General features: G+C 42.5%; 1 protein-coding gene across 2 annotated transcripts; it reads left to right on the top strand.

Moving 5' to 3' along the window:
- LMAN1 (lectin, mannose binding 1) lies at positions 1-22012 on the top strand. Of its 2 annotated transcripts, XM_081929843.1 has the most exons (14): positions 1-254; positions 3656-3810; positions 3893-4000; positions 5807-5868; positions 6576-6675; positions 7744-7867; positions 8932-8990; positions 9962-10094; positions 10740-10933; positions 11034-11104; positions 15583-15736; positions 16876-16997; positions 19181-19238; positions 21699-22012. In XM_081929843.1, the coding sequence occupies exons 1-13, from the start codon at positions 32-34 to the stop codon at positions 19215-19217; spliced, it is 1542 nt and encodes a 513-aa protein (XP_081785969.1). In that variant the 5' UTR covers positions 1-31; the 3' UTR covers positions 19218-19238; positions 21699-22012. The 2 variants fall into 2 exon arrangements, with proteins under 2 accessions (XP_081785969.1, XP_081785968.1); XM_081929842.1 differs by having other exon boundaries at positions 19181-22012.
- The last annotated feature ends 883 nt before the right edge of the window (positions 22013-22895 follow it).

The raw sequence follows: 22895 nt of genomic DNA on the forward strand, positions 1-22895 counted from the left end.
CGAGCCGGGTCTGCGCGCAGCTGGGGCCAAGATGGCGGCGGTGTGGGTGCAGAAGGGGAGCCTGGCCGGGAGGTTTCTTGCTGTGCTCTGCCTCGTCGGCAGCCTCCTCCCCGCCACAGACGCCACCGGCCAGATAGACGCCGGAGCTGCCGGCCCCGCGCCGCCTCACCGGCGGTTCGAGTACAAATACAGTTTCAAGGGGCCGCACTTGGTGCAGGGGGACGGGTCGGTGCCTTTCTGGGTGCACACGGGCAGTAAGTACCGGCGGGCAGGGCTCCGCGGGTGGACGGGAGGGAGCGTCACGTCAGAGCTTCACGTCAGGCCCGGGGCTTCGGCTCCAGGAAGCGCCGCAAGCAAAGGCGAGGGTGCCCCTGAGCCTGTGCAGAGTGCGGCTGCCTCGCTCTCTGAGCATGCGCGGTTTGTCCACGCGCGCCTGGGGTTCGCAGGTCCAGCAGGTTCTCCGCCCTCACGAAAAATAAAAATGTACTTATTACGACCACCCCGGCGGGGGGAGCTGCAAACCCAGAGAGGCCTCCCAGGCGTTCCTGACCTCCTTATCTGTAAGGTCTGCCACGTGGCCCTTCTGGACTTTCTCCCCTCGCCCTTAATAGTACAGGTAGGAGAAGCTTCCCCATGCGCACGATGGGGAAAGCAAGGCATATGGCTGGAGGTTGTGTGTTGTTCTCCCCTCATCTCAGGTATTTTGGGGTTTTCCCGTGTGTTGCTGCTGCTTCCTTGTCAGCAGTAGGTAAAGTGGGCCAAAGGTTGACGGTGGTCCCCTACCTTTGGTGCTGAGATAGTTGCACAAAATGCTGAAAGGTAGATGAAAACGTAGTTTGTTCGGCCAAGGCGCTACTTAGCAGGCACTCATATTTGGGAGAAAATAGGGGGGAAACACAGATCACTTGTAAAACCTTAGCTGAGTGCTCCTAAGTGCTTGGTTAAGTCTTGCTGTGTGCACACACACTCTTTCTGTAGAGCTTATAACGAAAGCAATGCTTGCTGCTCAGAGCGATGGTGATATTTATTGGCCTTCTATGTGGTTCTTGTAATTATGCCCATCCAAAATTACTAACATTAATATATATACAGTGGTACCTTGGGTTAAGTACTTAATTCGTTCCGGAGGTCTGTACTTAACCTAAAACTGTTCTTAACCTGAAGCACCACTTTAGCTAATGGGGCCTCCTGCTGCCGCTGCACCACCAGAGCACAATTTCTGTTCTTATCCTGAAGCAAAGTTCTTAACCTGAAGCACTATTTCTGGGTTAGCGGAGTGTGTAACCTGAAGCATATGTTATCCAAGGTACCTCTGCATATATATATATATATATATATATATATATATATATATATATATATATATATATATTAGCCTGTTAAGTGCTGACAGAAGTGGGACTCCAGAAACAATGCCTCTAAACACCAGTTGCTCTGGAGTCAGATCATACCCACCATGGCTCTAGCCATTGATAGCCTTATCCTCTGTGAGTTTATCCAGTTGTCCTTTGCAGCTAGCTAAGTTGGTGCCCATTGTTGTCTCCTGTAGGAGAAAGTTCCATAGTTTCAACTATGCATTGCGTGAAGAAGTACATTTTTTTAACCTGTCCTGAGTCTTCCAACATTCACCTTCAGTGGGTTCCTAAAAGTTCTTGTGCCATGTGAGAATGAGGAAAAAAACCCTCTGTCAAGCTTTCCCCACGCCATGGCTAATTGTCATGCATCAGGTCTTATATGATGTGAATGCAATGAGGATAAAAGGTCTGGTGCCACTGTTTTCAAACCTGTTGCATATTGGAGTGGATGCAGGGAACCTGTGGCCCTCCAGATGTTGTTGGACTACAACTCTTTACATCTTCAGGCAGCATGGCCAATGGTCAGGAAAGTTAGTTGAGATCCAGCAACATCTGGCTGCAGCTTCCTCACTCCTGCCTTACATAGTAGTATTCACTCTAGATGCACACACTTCTGCCTGCTGCCACTGCTATTGCTCATTTATATAGCAACATTACTGTGCTACACAGAAGTGATTTGGCTTCTCTTTAAAGGAATTACAAGGTTTGGGCAGGGAGTCGTGGCTTTATTAGCACAGACACACCATTGCCACCTCATCTTTCAGTTGGTGAATACCTGTTACCTACTCCTTTTGTTTTATATTATTGGCTTATTGGTACAGGCCTTTCCTCACCCTTTCCCCCAATCCTTTGTAACCAAGAGTAAAGACTTGTTGAATGGGACTTGAGCAGAAACTCCATTCTAACTCCGTTCTCAAGAAAACCACAAGCCTTTATTTCCTGCACTCCTTCATACTGTGACATTATTTTATTAACCTCTGTCCCAATTTTATAGCATGTAGGCACAGGTTGTAATATTTTATTGTCCCAGAATGCTATTACTGTATGTGTTCATTCTACTTAAAAAACTTTAGCATATATAGCTTGCTGATGGAGCAGCGTATTTCTTTTTACAGAAGTGTTTACACTGTCGTGGTGCTTTTCCGCGGTAGGTGATTAGTAGCATCTTTCATTCCCATGAGGTAAACCACACCATATGGTGCTTAGGTAAGCCACAAAGATGTCTCTGTAATAGGTTTCTTTAAACGTGTTCTGACAAGCAAAGTGCTCTTTCTGTCGCTTGTTTGTTCAGGTCATTACCCCCTGTGCCACTTCATTGCAGTGAGATACCTGCAGTTTAAATGATTTTTCTCATATAAGTGTGTCTAATGGACGGAAATAATCTTTATTCATGCTGGTAATAGTGACTACTGATTGGAGGGTGGCAACTATTCCTTACTAGGTCCTAATTAACATATTAGGATCTTGGGACCTGCTGTCAGCGGCCTGCTTTAGCAACTTGATCCCACTCAGGGACTTTCCATAGCTAACATGTGTTTGGTCTTGATGCTGTAAATTCAGATTTCAATGTGTGACTTGTCATTAGTTTGCTAACTCAGTACATGATGCAGGTGCCAAAAGGATGGTCTAAATATACTCTTTAGGAATGAATATGTTCTTTTTATTGAACATGTGAAATTACTTTAAGCTGAAATTTTGCATGCGGTTGCCTGCTTTCTATGTTTTAGTCAAAGCATTTATAGAAATGCCATATGGGAAACCATTGTGTAGTTATGATGATGTGTCACAAGTGACAGAAATGAGAGGCCTGCTTATAACTTTTTCTGTGTCCAGCAGCATCTGTTTCTCTGCCCCCCTCTGACAATTATTTCATTTTAATAAAATATATTAAAAGTCAACATTAGAACAATTTGCAGGCAGTGAGGCTGGTACATTAGAAATAAAGACAAAAAGGAGTTGCAGCATAATACATGGATTAAGACCAAATTAATCAAACCTCTTATCAGACTAAAGTTTTTGTCTTTATTTCTAATGTACCAGCCTCACTGCCTGCAAATTGTTCTAATGTTGACTGCTCTGTCATTGATTAAACCAGCACTTGAAACACGAAGCAAATAACTTCTGATACTGTAATCATTTGATTGAATAAGCAATAAAGAAACACTCACACTTAACACAATAACCTTGTTACTAATGAATTGGGGAAAACAAACAGAATACCTGCACACTGTTTTCTTGAAACCTTCTTGGGCAGAACGGGACACTTGATTTTAAAAATCTGTTTCTTACTTTCCTTTCAGATGCTATACCCAGCGCTGATCAGATAAGAATAACTCCATCATTAAAAAGTCAGAGGGGATCAGTATGGACAAAAAGCAAGTCTATATTTGAATACTGGGAAATTGAAGTGACTTTCCGAGTGACAGGGAGAGGACGAGTAGGAGCTGATGGACTGGTAGGTAGAATGGTTGCATTTGCAGACAAATCGGTTGTATGAACCCGAGGCCTAAAATTTAGATTTGAATTTCTCTAAATAGGCAGTCTGGTTTACAGAAGAACAAGGCTTAGACGGTCCTGTTTTCGGAGCAGCAGATAACTGGAATGGAGTTGGCATCTTCTTTGACTCATTTGACAACGATGCAAAGGTTAGTGGAAAGCCATACAGAATATGCACAGCAAATAAAAGTTCTCTAATAGTGTGTGTAGTAGCCCTATTTTGTATGAGGTTCTGTAGACTCTAGATGCCCATTTCTTAAGATAGTTGATGCAGAACATGTGAATTTACAGCCAGTTTGCACTTGGAAGCACGTCCTACTGAATTTAATGACTTGCCATACAATTGCCACCTAAAATATATTTTGCAGAGCAGGCTCATAAACTGTCTCTTGTTGCCAGTAGTAGAATCTTAGCACAGGATCCTATGAACATCTGTATTAGGTCAGTTGTTCAAAGGATTGGGAGGTAATAAATGCTTGGGTTCCTTGAAGATCATTTAACTATTTACATGGTATCCCATCATATATTGTTAGAGTGGATAGCATGTTGGGGCAAACATAAAATGATTTATTTATTTATTTATTTTGTAATTGCATTGTTGGGTTTTTAAAACAAAACCTTGACCCTTTCGTTTCCAAAACCTTGACCCTTTCCAAAGTGGAAACTTGTTCACTGGGGAAACTGTTATAGTGCATAATGCCCACCCATCTATGCAGATCGAGTGGGTATGTGCAAGATGCTTTCAGGATAAGGAAGAGAATGCATTCATACATATTCTCTGTTGAGCTAGAATGGATGCAAGTGCCTTCTGAATTAGGCAAAAGGGTCTGTCTCATCTGGCTTTGTCACCAGATAGTTCTGATAAGGCCATAGATGGGGAAAAGGCAGTAGCTTTCTTTCACTGTTGCTTTTCAGGAACTGATACTCTCAGGTATGCTGCCTTTGAAATACAGAGGTTCCATATAGACCTCGTGACAATCTAGATCATGTTGCTTAGACTTGTTCTTCATGAGTTTGACTTCTTCCCTTCCATGTCTTATGCGAAAATGCAATAACACTGAAGTTGTTGGTAAAAAAAAAAATCAAACCTAACTGTAACTAATGAAGTGGTGGGGGTGGAGAAGGAAGAGCAGCTTCTCTTAATCTCTGAATTAGCGCTCCTTTTGCATGAAGTCTTGAGACTTTTGTGTAAAAATCAATTGCTTTTTCTTAAAAGTTTAAGGGCCTCATTCAGCCACCCAAAGTTATTCATGTTGGCAAGTCTTGCTGAACAGGTGTGGCCCAATATAAAGAGCTATTTCATTGGTAGGTTTTGTTGGGTTTTTTGACTGCTTCTCAGTTATTTTGTTAGAGATAGTGGTATCGCACCAAGTCTTAAAAGTCCTTGGCTTTGATTTTTCCTGTTGTGTGTTAAGCTGTCTAGCTTTACTTAGCTCTTTGCATACATCTGAACAATGCCTTTTACTGTTAATCTTCTTATCCGTGAATACTAATGCTTCAAGTTGGCATTGTTTATTCTCTGATAAGATATGAATAGTCTGTATCAAGTGTTATGATTTAATAAATTTCTGAATTATGTGAAGAGCATGGGGCACTTTACAGTATAAAAACACAAAAATACATACAGTAATAACAAACAAACAAAATACCCCCCTTCACACAGTTGAAAAGTTGTGTTAACTGGCTCTCTGAACACTTCATAGGCCCTTCACTGGCCCTGCTTCACACCCCAATTGCTTTTTGCCTGGCTGCAATGTGTTCTTGAACTCTGATAATGTCTCAGATTACGACTAGTGCATAATCCAGGACCACAAGCTTCACAGAAGCATTGTACTAGGCTTTTTTTTTACTATACATTGCTAAGCAGCGTCACTTTTCAAGTTAGATGAGTTCCAGATTAGACTTAAAACCACTTTTGAGAGAGACTTTTATCTTGAAATGTGTTTCCCCCTCAGAAAAACAACCCATCGGTGATCGTTGTTGGCAACAATGGCAAGCTCCATTATGACCATCAAAAGTAAGTTGTCTGTGGAAAGATATTTGGAAGGCTTATAAATCAGGGTGAAAATTCTTAAATAAATTATGTTTGTTTGCTTTCATTTTGATTTCATCCTGTGCAATGACAGAGGGTTGCAGCATGTTCTAAAATGAGCGAAAGCTAGGGATTCCCCAAATAAAGTTGTTTCTTTGTAAGTGTTTTATTGTTGTATGTACGCTGATGCAGATATCATTTTTTATTATTACTATTAATGAGTAGGAAAAATGAACTCAAAGCAACTGAGAAACATTAAAAACAGATATGAAAGCAAGGGTAAAAACAACCTAAAAGACAATGATAATAATAAAGGAGCAAATCGAATTCAACTCCACCCCACTAAAAATATGCAGAGTTGAGCTCCAAAGGCACTGGTGAATAGAACTATTTTTTTAACCTCATGCCTAAAAACAGATCAAGATGATGCCAGGTTTCATATCATGGCTAACAGTAGTTAGGCTTCCCTGAGTCTTTGCCAGTTTTTTAAACCACTTGCAGTTCCTGGCAAAGAGGGGATTTTTGCTGCATGTAGTTTCTTCTTTAGAGTGTACGTTAATGGAAATTATGATAAGTAATTCATTTCTTGATTAGATCGCTTGAACTTTATTCTAGTCATGGTGTCAACTCTTCACACCTGTGTGTATTCTCCCGTATTTCTGGTTTTAAAGTTTGTCTCTTTCCTCTTAAAGTGATGGTTCCACACAAGCACTGGCGTCGTGTCAAAGAGACTTCCGTAACAAACCTTACCCTGTTCGAGCAAAGATCACATACTACCAAAAGACGCTGACTGTATGTACTCTTAATTCTCATTATATTCCTCTAACTATACTTTTCTGTGTGTACATATTTTAATGTTGCAATCTCTGAGCAGGCATACTTCCTTAGGGATTTAAAAGCTGGGAAATGAAGGCAAGATGTGTGTGTCTTTGCTAGGAGAGGCCGGGTAGTTTGTACAATCAGAATTTGTATTCCGTTTGTTTATAGTTTGACCTATTGCATCTTGCAGAACAACATTTTCCCCCTCTCAAAGCTAAACAGAAGTTGGGTGCCGCATGGAAAAACATGGCACTGTATTGATTGCATTCATAGTAAGGACTGCAGGGTAACTAGGGATTATTATCATTCATTGTGCCTTTAAGGTATAAAGAATGGAATTCTCAATAAATAGGCTGCAGTACAGGCTTGAAGTAATACATTAGATGGTGCACCTAATTAATGGAAATTTAAATAGTGTTTTAAATTACAATTTTATCGCATAATTTACACAGATTAAGATGTAGGAGCAAGCTAGTTGGCCTTGGGCATCACAATGAGTTCCTCCTATAACTGGAAGAACCATACGTTTGAGGTTGGGTACAGAGGACTTCCAGAAGGTTGGCGGTTCAAATCCCCTGGACGGGGTGAGCTCCCGTTGCTCTGTCCCAGCTCCTGCCAACCTAGCAGTTCGGAAGCACGTCAAAGTGCAAGTAGATAAATAGGTACCGCTCTGGCCGGAAGGTAAACGGCGTTTCCGTGCACTGCTCTGGTTCGCCAGAAGCGGCTTAGTCATACTGGCCACATGACCTGGAAGCTGTACGCCGGCTCCCTCGGCCAATAAAGCAAGATGAGCGCCGGAACCCCAGAGTCGGTCACGACTGGGCCTAATGGTCAGGGGTCCCTTTACCTTTACCTTTTACAGAGGACTTCCACTGTAGTTGACATACAGTTAGCATCTCTACTAAATCTCAGGTGGCAGAATGGCGGGAAACCCTCAGAATCCTTCTGCCAGTTGAAGTAGACCTATATGGGCTAGACAGGGAATTGGCCAAACACTGTATAAGGCAACTTCCTATCTTTACATCTCTTTCTCTTTAAAAGATAATGATCAACAATGGATTTACTCCAGACAAAGAAGACTATGAGTTTTGTGCCAAAGTGGAGAACATGGTGCTTCCTTCAAATGGATACTTTGGGATCTCTGCAGCAACTGGTGGACTTGCAGGTGATTTTTAGTACTCAAGACATACCTTCTCCCCTTCTTTTTTAGCACAGTTTTCCCCTCTCCCTTGGGTAAGTTAATACAGTGGTACCTCTAGTTACATACGCTTCGTGTTCCACACTCCGCTAACCCAGAAATAGTGCTTCAGGTTAAGAACTTTGCTTCAGGATAAGAGCAGAAATTGGGCTCCGGCGGCAGCGGCAGCAGGAGGCCCCATTAGCTAAAGTGGTGCTTCAGGCTAAGAACAGTTTCAGGTTAAGAACGGACCTCCAGAATGAATTAAGTACTTAACCCAAGGTACCACTGTAACTGCTAAATTGTGAAATGTCTGTCAGCTTAGTAACAAGAGAATTGGCAACCTTAACTGGCACCTGATGCTAATGTGCTTCGTGGAAGTCTGCAGAAGAAAGGAATTAGACAAGGATGTAGAAGTTCAAGTCGCTGCCCTAGATGCGTTCCTTTTGGTTAAATGGCTTCTGGTTCATGGCACTTGTACATACCAGTGCTATTGGTGGGTGGAGTTGGGCATGGAGACTCCTTTGTGAGTTTCTCTTCCTGATGGAGAGGGATAGAGTCAAGAGCATTGGCTCCAATAAGAAGGCTTCTGTATAGCACTGTGCCCAGTCTAGGAGGGTGCTAGTTTTAACTTCATGGTGGCTCACGCTGATGTCCTTTAAGATCCTCACCACCAAGAGCTTCAGGAGCAGGGAGATTGTTGCTTGAGGAAATACAGGCCCAAAGTTCTCTTAGAAAGTGCCGTGATGCTGGAGTCTGCCACAGTCAGCTCTCTGGGGCCCCAGATGCTGACGGTCAGCCTTGCAATGCATATCTGTCGACACATCTCAGCAATCTTAATGTGTGGTACTGCTGGTCACGCAGTGGACCAGATGCAGAGATTTTATATTTTTTATACTGATGTCATTTTATACTGATGTCATTTTATACTGATGTCACGCAGTGGACCAGATGCAGAGATTTTATATTTTTTATACTGATGTCATTCTACTGTGTTGGAACAATCAGAGCTAATCGTTTGCTGTGTTTGGGTTTGTTTGTTTTTTACCCAGATGACCATGATGTCTTGTCTTTCCTGACTTTCCAGTTGACAGACCCTAGCAAAGTCGCGGTAGGCATCTTTGGGCAATAAAAATTACTTCCCTTGATGTATTTGTGTGACGGGCTTTGTGAGAAAAGAGATTTTCCCCGTTCATGTCAGCACTGGATAATACTTCACTCTCACAGTTTGAAGAGTGTTTAAATGAAACAAAAGATGAACGTTTGGCTTGCAACTGGGGGAACTTCCTTCTTTTTATATATAATGATGTTTTGGCAGCCATCACCCGTCTGCAAGCTATCTGTCAATTTGTGCTTCAGTTCTAATATATTACCTTAAATTCTACTTTGAGTCAATGATTCCTAGCCTTTGGATAAGGAGAAAAGAATTGTGGTAGAGTTATTTAGCTGAACATCGCTTCCACATAGGTTCTTTAAGGTGAATGCCCTGAAGCCTTAATGATTGAGGAGCTGTCATTGGCATCAATATTTGAATATTACGTTCATGAATTTGATGGGCTCCAGTTAGTAGGTGATGGCACGCTGGTTATGAAGTCCTTTCCTTAAACTTTGCAGTGTCTTGATTTGGCCTAGCCAAAAACACACATTGGGATGCCAGAAAACCACGATTGCTTTAATTCAGCATCTGTAATGCATGTACAAGGTCCTGTGTGGTTGGGATGAAATTGCTTGCCCAGAGCAATGTGGGTGAGAATGCAATGCAGAACTGAATGCGGCTGTTGCTTTGAACTGATTGTATGCAGGTTAGAGGGGTGTGGTCTTCTAGGTGTACCATCTGTCAACATGGTCAGCATGATTTTAAAAATACTGGTCCATGCTTGGTTGTTAGTGTGTGAGAACAGGCCAGAGGGAAGTGGTATATCAGGGTTTTGTTAGTTCATTAGGAGAAAGTAATGTGAACAAATGCTAACTTTTCTGGCTGCTAATGGTAGGGGTAGTTCTGGATTCAGAATACCAAAGATATTTACTGGAGACATTTAGAATGTCTTCCTAAACAAATTTCTCTTAAAATTGGTTTTATAGCCTCCCCCTGATACAGAAATTCCTGAAAAGGACAAAGAGAAATATCAAGAAGAGTTTCAGCATTTCCAGCAAGAGCTGGACAAAAAGAAGGAGGAATTTCAGAAGGAGCACCCTGACATGCAAGGGCAGCCTAGTAAGTGGCCAGGTGACTGGGAAGAGGGATGGCTCAGTTTTGAATATTTGCCTTCTTCTGATGCATTCATCTTGATTTGCTGTTAGACATCTGCTATGGTAACATCTCCTTAAGCCATAATAAAAATAAGCTATGATTTTTAATGATTGAGTGGTATGGTTGTGCACGCTGCTACAATAATGGTCGCTTCATTCGCACAGTGCTTCTGCCAGGAAGCAAGCAAGTGTAGCTTCAGTCATCCAAACCTGGGTTCATGACTTCCTTCTCTCCAAGCCAACCACGAGTGGAAACCAAGAACAAACTTTGTGTTCTGCTGATGGTTTGGAGGGATTTCATTGACATGATTTCATTGACATTCATTTCATTGACATTATTTACATATAAACACACACGGAGCACTGAAACATAGCTCCCTCTCTCTAGCATCAGACAGCAAAGAGAAAAGGAACAAAGAACAATAGTCCCACTTCACGGAACACAGTAACACAAACATCCTGTTTCCGTCACTTCCCACTGTGGAGTCGAAACATACACCGTCATGTAAAACACAACAATCCCATGACTGCAATTACGGAGCAGGAATTCTAACATTGATAATGTATACCTAGAATGTCCTTTCAGTTTGTTTCTTATTTGTTTTTTAAGCGGATGATCTCTACGAGACTGTGAGTGATCGTGAGCTTAGGCAAATCTTTGAAGGCCAAAATCGAATTCATCTTGAAATAAAGCAGCTCAACAGGCAGTTGGACATGATTCTGGATGAGCAGAGGAGATACGTCTCTACAGTGACAGAAGAGATTTCCAAAAGAGGAAGTGGTGGCCCAGCACAGCCAGGCCAGGCAAGCAAAACACGCAGTTCATGCATGTCTCTCAGGTCCCCTTCTTTGCTGTTCTTCACTAACTGTATTGGGTTTGTGTCTCTCTCTGTGTTTCCTTAAGGTCCCCCAACAGGAGCTTGATAATGTTGTAAGAACTCAAGAGGAGGTCCTGAGACAAGTCATCGAAATGAAGTAAGAGTGCATGCACAAAAGAGGATGTAACCCACCCCCAGTTGGTTTCTGAGTTGTGTTTCATGTTGCCTTGTGCATATACAGAAGTGTTGGGACCTGGGATTTCCTTGCTCTTCATAACGCGCTTGAGAAAAGTGTTATCTTTGCTCAGTTAGCCATTATCATTGCAACCATGAATGATAGCAGAACAAAGAAAATTAGTAATTACAACAAAACGAAATGTGCACAATAATAGTTTAACTTATTTATCACACTACTGAGAAGGTAGAAAATTGGCTCTAACTTTAGAAGCCCCCAAGGCAAACCCTACCTCCACTGATTCATTATTGCAATATTATTTTGCAATAATATTGCAATATACATTATTGCAATATTATTTTGCAATATAACACATTATTGCAAGAAGCCAACAGAAAATAGAATTTCTGTCATTCAGACCTGCTAGCCCCCCTCCCCAAAAGCTGGATTGAGAAATTTTGAACCAATTGCAGAAAAGCAGGGTGATATATACATCTTCTGTAAAACCACTGCATTCTCTTAGAGGGTTAGAATGTTTTTCTAGGCTTCCTTTTTTTAATTTAAAGGAGTAGCAGCCAACCTGATGCCCTCCAGAAGTTTTGTAGGCTACAGCTCCCATCATTCCTGGCCATTGGCCATTCTGACTGGGGCTGATGGGAGTTGTAGTTTAACATCATCTGGAGGGCACTATATTGGGTAAGCTGCCTAATAGGAAGCCTCATTACCTTCTGTTTATTTGTGTAGGGCTCCTTTCTATTCATTTTTTTTTCTCTGTTCACTGCTTAAGCATTTTACACCGTGCAGCACCCAGTGTATTTACAGACTTCTAGGGGACTCTGAAATGCGAGCAAATACGTTTCCGTAAGGTTGTAGAGTTTTCCCCTAAAATAGCATGTGTTTGGGTAAACCGAGGTCGCTTTATGATGATAAAATGGGAGAGGGCTCCAGGTGGTAGGCCTGCGATACCAACAGTGGAGTTTTAAGTAGCTGTGTGGCAAGGTTAGTTGGCGCGAGAGGAGAGCTTTAGGACTGATAGTTGAGAGGACCGTGTGAATGAGCGCAACCTAGCTTGCTGGACAAAGTGTGGCCTTTGTGCTCTCTATGCAGTCCCACCTATGGAGCACTCTAAAGCAGTGGTAGCATGGTTAATGGTCAAGGATGATTGGAGTTAGTAGTTTGGAACACCCTAGAGGATTCCCCTTTGGCTACCCCTCTTCTAAAGCTTTTGCCAGGAAGCTGGCACTTGCCTCTCACTCCCAGAGAGAGATGTACCAAGTGTCGACACGTTCTTGGATACAGAGTAAGCACCCGCCCAAGCAGTTGTTTTGTGACAGATTCATTACTGGGCTCTGCCCATCAGAATGCCTGTGAGCTTGTGTCGCCCCTGTGTTCAGTTTGAAAACAAGAGAGGGACATACCTTGTAGGAAATGTTCTTGCAATCTTCACGCAACGGCTTTGAACCGTCAACGTTTATCACTATTAATGGTTCAAGGACTGCTCCTTCAGTGTGCCTAAGTAGGTCAGCTTTTATAGAATAAAGATTATAGAATGTACTTCCATTTTCACCCTTGTTTCTTGGGGACGGCTTTTATTTTAATATTCTTGGCAAATCTTAATGCCGGACAAGTAAATTAGATTTCCTTGTTAACATCAGAAGCCTGCCCTTTTAGTGACTACTTATTAAGAAAGCTTTTGCGTAACATCATCTTAATATTTTCAGCTTGAGATTAAAGAATGTCTTGCGGATACAAAACAAAAACAAATCAGTCCTGGCCTTTGTGGCCATCGCCAGAGGGGAAAAGACTTACTGTCCTTGTAATTTTCATATCAAGATTTGTATGTTTCCTAATCGCTTCATTAGAAAAGACTTCTAGCTTATGTAGAAGAAATTGGTCCGCTTCCCTTTTTGACCAGAGCATTGTTGAAATAAAATGCTCTGTGTTGAGTGTTTACTGGGATTTTTGATCCATAACATTTGCATTTCTGGTAACTTGACAAGTAGATGAGTTACTTGATTATAATCTTTAAAAAACAACAACAACCTTACTTAAGCCTGGGAATTCCCTGATAAATATGTAACGGTCTATATTTTTCTGGAACAATATACACATGTGGCACGTAAACAGTTCTATTTTAAATAATTGTTAGGGGCAAATGAGGCCAAGAGATACATTTCATCCAGTGACTTTGATGCCTTTGAGCCTTGGTCTCCTAAAACAGTATTCTAATCCCGAACCAATGTTGAGGAACCTGTGGCCCTTGGCTATGTTGTCTGGGGCTAATAGGAATCGTGATAACAGCAACATCGCATGGACCAGTTCCCAACTCCTGTCTTAAACAAGGTTCTGGGATCCAGGAGGCAGTTCAACTCCATGTTTTGCTAATTTAAATCTTATGCAACTGGTAACCAATGAATCATTCATATCTGCAAATGTTGCATCTTAACAATGCCTGCTTAAAACATGAAGCGTTTATGCTTAACTTCAGCACATAGCAACACTTAAATAAAGATGAGCTTTCCAGTGTGTTTGAATGTTTACACGAAGCAGTGATTTGAATCGGTTCTTTTAAGTAAAGTGGCAATCACTGTTATTATATGGCTGAATAAAGAGCTTTACTAAAGGCTACAGGGTAAGTCTCTGAACAAAGAGTTGCTGTGAAATCATCTTTTGTCCAAGCAAATGTGAAGTTTCAAGTAAATTAATAGAAGCAAATTTGGGGCATAGACTTTGATTATTCTGTTAACAATGAAAGGGATTATGATTCATATGATGATATGTCGCTGTAGATGCTAATCCTCTTTGCAACTGGAAAGAGGCATCACAACAAGAAACTTATATGAACATATTGATTAAGAAACAGGCCTGCCTCCCTTATCCAATCAGTTTAGATGTCTAATATCACCAGTTACAGCATCTGCACTTTTTGTGGCTTTAATTTTCTTTTCTGTAAGAGCAGAAAATGAATTTATTCCAAGATAATTCTGTGTATTGCATTGATGCACGCGGGAAATGAAATTTGTCGTATAAAAGGTAATCACGGGCCATGTCTTTAAATCTTTGCTTATCCCTAAAGCATATTCTGCTGCTTGAAACAGATTTTAGCTTCCTTAGAGTTTTGACATCATTTAAAGCTTTGGGAGACTTGGATTCAGACCAGTCTTTGGAACAAAGTTATAAGCCTTGCGACAGCTACAAAATATTTTATTGCACACAGCTAGGTTACCGAAGTCTGACACTGAAACACTGCAAAGCTGCATCATCTGCAGAGTAGAATAATAGAATTTTTTTTAGAATTCATTACTAAAGAATGGTGGGTTTTCTTACTTTATTTTTCCTTTTTTTAAAAAAAATTATTTCACTTTACTTCTACTTTACTTGGGCACTTTTATACCACCCAGTCAACTGTGCTGCTGATCAATGCTGTAATCTACTTACCTAGGAGTAAGTGCCATCTAACTCAGTGGGACCTAATTCTGGGCAGACATGTATAGGACTACACCTGAGGAGGGTAGATATAATTTCCAAATAAAATTGGGGTGCAGGGAGCCAGACTTGGACTCTAAACAACATCTGGATACGTACAGAATCTCCACCCCTTATGAAATGCATATAACTGTTGGGCTAGTAAAAGGGCTTTCCTGACGCCTATTCTAAAATACCTTGATTTGGGGCATGTGTCTGATTGGCTCTCCACACCCAGACAACACACGAGGCTAGCTAGGTGTGCACCTCTGGACAGCAGCAAACACTCAAACCTGCAGCTTGACTTGGGAAATCTTGAGCAGCCAGTGAGTTGTGCTGTCTTACCTGAAACACAGCCCAATCAAAAGGGAGCTTTAACCCCACCTTCCTTGGACTGGGCAACAGCAATGGTCGTGGTAGAATCTCACCCTTGGCTGCTCACTCCCATCTGCTGCATCTTGGCTCCATATATGGGAATAAGCAGTTGAGGTACACAAAGGAACTGTTTGAATAGAGTGCTTGCTCTTAGCTTGTTTCTCTTTTCCTTGGCCCTCGCAAGTATTGGGCCAAACAAACTGTGCTAAGAGAGTTGTTTGCCTCTGTTAGCTTTGCAGCTGTAAGGAGGCTAGAGAAGCTTTTGATCCTGTCTTAGGGCTGCCTACTTTGGGAAGGAGGGCGAACCTCTGTTTGGGAGGGGAAATATCACTAGATCACACTGGAGAGCCAGTGTGGTGTAGTGGTTAAGAGCAGTAGTCTCATAATCTGGGGAACCGGGTTCGCGTCTCCGCTCCTGCACATGCAGCTGCTGGGTGACCTTGGGCCAGTCACACTTCTTTGAAGTCTCTCAGCCCCACTCACCTCACAGAGTGTTTGTTGTGGGGGAGGAAGGGAAAGGAGAATATTGGCTGCTTTGAGACTCTTTAAAGGGAGTGAAAGGCAGGATATCAAATCCAAACTCTTCTTCTTCACTATTGAGTTTTTTTGTCTCTTTCCAGGAACTCTGTGGGAGAAACACTGAGGCTAGTCAGTGGTAGTCAACATGCTGCCTCTGCTGGTGGAATCTATGAAACAACCCAGCACTTCAACGACATCAAGGAGCATCTCCATGTAGTAAAGAGGGACATCGAACATCTAGTCCAGAGGAACATGGTACTGCAGCCTCTTGTCAAATGCGGAAGCAGTTTGCTGCACTGTGTCTGCTTGCATGCTACCAAGGGAGTGTTTTAAGGCCTGGCAAGGTGCCAGGGTTGGGCTTTTGACTTGGGCAAGGATCGCTACCTCATAGATGCTTGGATCCAAGGTGGTCTGTGACAATGCTAATTGGCTCCAAAGCTTCGGAGCCACTCAGAAGCCCCCCAAGGCTCCAAGGAGGAGGCTGTCAGACCAGGGCTGTGCATGTGAAATTCTGCACACACTTCCTTCCCATTGACATTCAGTTAGGTTTCCAAGGAAGCATGCTTGGGATGGTGATGCAAATTTGCTTTTTTTTCACCTGGTGCCTGTCCAGTCATTTTTGCACGCTTCTTGGGTGGATCTCTCTCTCTCTCTCGTTCGTGTGTGTGTGTGTGTGTGTGTATGTGTGTGTGTGTGTGAGAGAGAGAGAGAGAGAATATGCATAGCAGGAGACACTTGAGGTTTCACTGGTTTTATTGCTAAATTTTTATTCTGAAGTAATTTTGAGGTATTTATTGTTTTCTGATAGTAGGGCTGTCTTGAGTCATTTTGAGATTAAAGACTAAAACCCAAATGTCAACATTTGCTTGTAAAAACCTATATTGCCACTTTTTTGGATGGTGTTGGCATGATAGCTCATCTACCAAGGCTCACTCCTCTACAGGAGACCCACTGCCAAGAAGCCCTGGCCCCTGCTCCTCGTGGTTGCCTCTCTGCCTGCTTTTTTTCCCTTTCTCCCTGGCCCAGAGGGAAAAGACAGCAGCAATGAGCAGGAGGATTATCAATCACCCACCTGCTCACTTGACTATTGGGTCCCTTTCGTGGCCAGCAAGGACATAACAGTGATGAAGGGAAAGCAGCAACATTGGGAGCAGTAGTCATGAAGAGGTGGTGAGAAAATTGTCTTGCCAAAGGGCCCTCCGGAACCTGAAGTTCTAGAGTGATGCCCAAAATCTCTACCTGTCGGTAGGCTTGGTTACCTCCTGTGAATATACCAACACTCTGGTACATTCACAAGTATTCCTTGCACTCTCTTACACGGAAGCATAAGGGAAACCTTCCCTACTGCATATTGCATTTGCTGAGAAATTGTTCTCTTCCCTCTTGCTTTCTAGCCATCAAATGAAAAACCTAAATGTCCAGAGTTGCCACAGTTCCCATCATGTTTATCAACAACACACTTCTTTATATTTGTAGCAGTCCAGACTTTACTGTTCATCGGTTACATCATGTATAGGTAAGTTGGAATGTGTTTTGCCTGCATCGTGCCAGAATAGAATTGATTTCAGTGGCTCAAAAGTACAAAACAGTCCCTCCTAAGCAGGCATGAGTAACTGCAGAGAGGAAGGTGTAAAAACCTTCTCTTGTCTGAACAAAATGAAATAAATGGTAGGCTTTGCACTGTCATTGGTGCCAGGGTGACTTGGTAGCTAGCCAAAACTCCCTTTCCACCCTGCCCTCCAAGGTCTTCCTTGCAGTGTCAGAGAGAGTTTCAGAGGTGCTTGGAATTTCTCAGGTCCCCTGCCCAACTGCAGGGAGCCACCTTCTCTCGTCGTTCCAGTTCTGAGCTCAGTAAGAACCACCCTGTATCTGTATTGAGTCTCACTGAAACTCTGAAAATGAGACATCTCTGGCTGTTTTTCAAATCTCTGAAGCTCACTGTGAAGTGCCCAGTTCTTCTCCAGAGCTTGAGTTTAAAGGCACACTCTGGTGGATTTCTGACTTCAGACAGTTTTTCAGAATCACACACAAATACTTAGAAATTTTCTGCAGAGATGAAATCTGAGTGGGACTCCTGAGAAGGAGTCTCTTCTTTGTTTGTACACAGATCCTCCCTCTCTTTTGTGACCATCATTTCCAGGATCTTAACCACTTCATTATATTGTCTTTCATATTTCAGGAGTCTGGGCTATTTTTCCTCAGCCAGTCTGCATCCTAAAGCATGAACTAAGATAGTTGTGCCACCCCATCTTAAATTCCGCAGTAGGAAAGCGATGCACCCATGCCCAGTATTGAGTCTGTTAGGTTAAGCATCTCATTAGCAACTGAAGCCTGGCAACTCCCAATACATACCTCTGTAATCAAGGGATCCCAAAAGTTCAAAGTACACTTCTGCGGGACAAAGAAGCAATTGCACCGCCCTTTTTCTCACGTCAGCTTTTAAGATTAGCACTGCCTACACCTTTTCCTTGCCCTAGGGCAGGGCTGGCTTCCCCTGCCCCCCAGCTTGAGTGTTGCATTCACCATACTGCATGGCAGCAGTGATGTAGGGCCACGTAGCCACGGAACCTGTAGTTCCTTCCTGTGCACACCACACTCAGCCACACATAGTCACCAGGCATACTTGTGTGGAGGTGGAAGAAGGCTGCAGCCCCCAAAGCAATGGGGTGGAGAAGCCCACACCCCATCGAGGACCCTAATGGGATTCTTGCTGGGGAAGGGCAGGATTTCCTTCTCACTTGCTGTTTCTGAGGTGGGCGTGTCCTCCTTCCCCTCTGCTCCCCATGCAAGTTAATGGCAAGCGTGACCTCTCTGCTAATTTGGATAAGGAGAAAAAAAGAGAGACACTCCTCCTGTCTGGCTGCAGCAATGGAGAGGAGGCTGGTAAGCCACTTCAAATGGCTTTGCGGACCTGATTCTGTGGGCAAGTGACAGACAGAGATTAGTTTGCTAGAAGTGCCAAGTTCTGCAGACCACAAGTGGACAAGATTTTGCAGGCTAGGCAACACACTGCAAGGCAGCTGTGTTAACAATAGTCCTGTTGTCTCCTCTGTTTGTGCAGCATGCCCTTGGGGAATAGTTGATTTGCAATGCATAAGAGCAATTTTTGGGAGCCACTTCTCCAGCCACCCCCCACAGTTCCAAACTGGTGGAGGACAGAGAGTTTCAGGAGGGAAATGATTTGCACAGGAAAAGTGCAAATTGCCATTCTCTTCCCCCACCCACCCACCCACCCCTTCTTTGCTTCAAAGTTCCTACTTTCAAGGATCTTCTCCAACAGAGTCACTACATACAGGTGTAGGTAGTTTGTCCCTAAAAGGACCAAAAAGTTAGTGCAAAATAAAGTAGGTTAAAATGGCCACACTTCCACAAAGCTTTTTTATTATTATTTGAAAGAACCTGAAACAATTTTGAAAACTCAGCCCTAACCACACTTCGGCCTGCATGTCTGAAGAGTTGACTCAGTTGGTTCACATTCAGCTGGAGGGGTGGTTCATGCCTGTTCTGCTTCTAGTCTTAGCCCATAAAAAAGGGAGCCCAGACTAGTGCTTGTACCACTCTGGCTGATGTTTGCACCCTTGCTCTGAATTCTAGATCTGAAGTTCCTAGATCTGAAAGAGGTACTGCCTTGCTGAAATGAGCAAAAGGCTCCCTGTGTTTGGTTTTGCTAATTGCTCTCCCCTTTTTGTTTGCGTGCAGGACTCAACAAGAAGCTGCAGCCAAGAAGTTCTTTTGATGGCCAGTCTGTGTGCATCTGGTGTGTGCATGCAGAGCGTTACAGGAGTTGCAGATGAGGGAAACTTTAGTGTTTAAAATGCTTCAATATTTTAAATTATTGAGTGTTTACTGAATATGCTGAATTTCAGATAAAATGTAAAATTGACAATGACGCTGAGGAAGAAATGAGACCAGTTCTCTCCTTGCGTTTCCAGGAGATGTTGGAATATGCCCCTTAATTCTACTGTCAAGATACCTCCCAGGCAGAGAACTGGGACTGTGGTCCTGCTCGCACTGATTATTACATTATCTGATTTTGGGTGGGCAGGGGGCAGGAAGAGCTGCTGTAAAACATTTGTTACATATCAGATTTATTTGGGGTTGGGAAACCTTAAAATTGCATTCCCCTTCTGTTTTATGGAAAGAGGTTGCAAAACTAGCATTCATATCTTGGGCAAGTTCAGTCTGGTATGTTGCAAGCCCACCTTCAAAAATATGCACAATAACAGTGATCAGCAGAGACATTTAATCAAAAGGTCTTTAGAGCAACGATTCAGTGGACCAACACAAGGTGGAATTTTCTTGTGTGGCGACAACGGAAGAAAACAAGTCTGCCAAATACTGTAGTCCATTCAAGCATGTTTTGGTATAGTTCTTCTGAAACTGACCATACTTTTGTAAAAGTGTTCTTTAACCTCTCTTCAAGGAAGAGACCTTAGCTTGCATGACTTTTTAAAATTAATCTGAGTTCAGAGTATATGATATAGTGGTGGTCTTCTTTATTTTAAAAAAAAGTCACTGAGCAGTGTTGAAAGCCATGCTGATCCTGCAGTGAACTCTTTAGAATGTTCTCCAAAACGTTGAATACCTTTACCTGGGAACATTGTGAGTGCACATCAACCGTTTTCTTACAAACTGGCCCATTGTTGATCATCCCTGCTTTTGCTGTACAGGTGTTGTTTATAATCCGCTTAAAGTTTTTGGTGCCTCGCCGCCTTATCATGTAAACACATTACATGGGAATTCCCACGCCCCAACTGAAAATACAGATTTACTCTTGCCTTGTTTACATCTTGCAATTCGCTCTTGTTGCCTTCCAAATTGTATTCAAATGGCCATGGAAATTGTAGGCCTTTAATAGAATTTAAATCAGGATTTCTAACAATGTTTGACTTTAAGAATTGTATCCAGTGCTGTTCTTTTGCTTGTGGAAAGGTTTTTGACCCTGTGAACGGAGGAGTGAGGGGAGTGAGTTTTGCCAAATGCCCTTTCCCTTCACACCATCTCTGACTTTGCTGGAGGATTTGACAACCATCTGGAGCGGGGCTGGGGAGAGGCAATGGGGATTGCAGAGGAAATACACAATCAGCAAAAACTCACTTCTGTTCACAGGAGTTCTGCAAACGGAAGGACAGTATTGGAATCCACCCTGAACATTTTTCAAAAGGCAGCAACAGTCTACCACATTCAGTATTACGTACGTTAAAGGCATATTGCCCTTGTCAGCTTGGAAAAACTGAACAAATCTATGCAATAGTTTTCTCCTTCTCAAATGTGGTCTCCCCCCTTCCCTCCCTGCCATGACTTCAGTAACATTATGTGCTGAATTATAGATGTTTCTCATCAGGCTTTTATTTACTGTTTGTTGAAGGACCTGCTGCTCAAAACTTCAATTCATAATATGCAAATAAGGACAAATAAAACAGCAGCAGCAGCAGCAGCATTTTTAACTAACCAAAATCATACAAGAAGGCAAATTAACCTGCTCAGACTCACACCAGCAAGTATTTTTACAGGTGCCTTGGACTAAATGAAATACGTAAAAGCTACTGTTCTTTTTTTTTAATTAAAAAAAGGAACATCTGCTCAAGCTTTGCTCCCACCAGCACCAAAGAAAGATACGGCTTCTACTGCAGAAAGACTTTTCAGTGCTTTTTATGCTGAAAGAACTGATTTCAGTGAGATGTTTCTTTCTGAAATATCATTGGAGAAACGAGAATCTGCTTGTAGACGACATGTCTTATCTTCTTTCAACAAAATGTGAATCTTCCCAGCTGTGATGCATTCAATTTGAGAATTAAAATATTGAAGCAACCGGTAGTATTGTTATCTTGTGTCCAGGTGGGATCAAACTGGGTCTTGAAGTAACCTGTAGCCTGGGAAGTAATGCCAGAGCAATGCTTTTCTGAAAACAGCAGCATTTTGACCTATGTCTTGAATGGGAGTAGAAGGCTGCCAAAACACACCCCTTTTCAAAGGTGGTGTTCCAAACTGGTGCATCTTGACTTCATGCTAGCAAAAAGATCCCTGCTATGTGATCCCTGCCAATTCTACACATCTACCTGGCATGTTTGCTTCTAAACCGATCTACCCCCACTTTTTCATAATTCTCAGCTATACTCCTCTTTGTTCTGGCATGTGGTCAAATGTAAGCACATCTTTCAAAAGGCTACTTGTGTTAGCATTTCTAATTGGTGTAAATACTATTCCTTTAGTTTAGACTGCAAGAGAACAACGTACGAACCCAGTTTCAGAAGCACTTTGCATCAAACCGGTGCTGTGTTATTCACTGTTACACGTGATCGTGCTGATGATGGGTAAAATTCAAACAAGCAAGTGCAGAATGTTCTTAACTATGTACAGACCACCTTCTATGGGTGAAATCTACTGTTTAATGGAAAAACACTGCTGAAGATAACTTTGTATCGTCAACTCCTGTATGCTTTAAAATAAAAAAAGCTATCTTGTTCTCAAAATCCAAGCACTTAAAGGAAATTGGAAATGAATTTGAATAAAAGTACCTATTTTTAGCAATGATTTGTTGACATTTGTAATTTGGCAAAGCTGCGCTGGTAGCGGGAAGGAGGAACAAGATGCTTAAGGTGATTGTTTTAAAGTGATTCAACCTATAATTTGAAGACTTATCTGTATACAAAGTAAAATATCCCAAGTTTCCCCCCAGTATTACTCAGTCCGGGTGAGTGGGGATGGCAGTCTTCATCATTTGGACTGAATGCAGCCTCCATACCTTATATCCTAGCAACTTTTCCCAGGCCCTGCTTCTCACTGCCTGCCCTTGGCTGCTTCTGCGTGGCTGGGATGCCCTTGGAATCTTGACCACAACTGTGTCCATGCTCCCATTTAGTCTGCAACCACCACTGGTTTGAGAAGCGATGTGCCCACAGCATTAGCCCCAATCCATATCCATCCTTTTCTTATGAAGTACAGTCATACCTCATGTTACGTTTGCTTCATGTTACATTTTTTCAGGTTGCGTCCCGTGGCGACCTGGAAGTACCGGAAAGGGTTACTTCTGGGTTTCGCTGCTCCCGCATGCACAGTGACGCTAAATTGCGCTTCGCACATGCACACAAGCGCCAAATCATGCTGCGCAGATACGGCGCTTCAGGTTGCGGGCTTTTCATGTTGCGAACGGGCCTCTGGAACAGATCTCATTCGCAACCAGAGGTACCACTGTACTGCATTTTGATGTGTCTTCCCCCTTCCCTCCCTCCATGGGATCCATATTGAAGATGAAATTTTCTGCATCTTCTTCCTTTAGCCATCTGTTATGTATCTATACTGTAGTTGCCATAAATAATTCCACATTACAAGTGATTACATCCTTGCCAATGATTTTAACTCTTTACAGTGGTCTTTTAAGAATTTACTCCAGTCTTTTAAAAATACTTGATCT

Source organism: Podarcis melisellensis, assembly GCF_964234715.1.
Source record: "Podarcis melisellensis genome assembly, chromosome: 11".
Lineage (NCBI taxonomy): Eukaryota > Metazoa > Chordata > Lepidosauria > Squamata > Lacertidae > Podarcis > Podarcis melisellensis.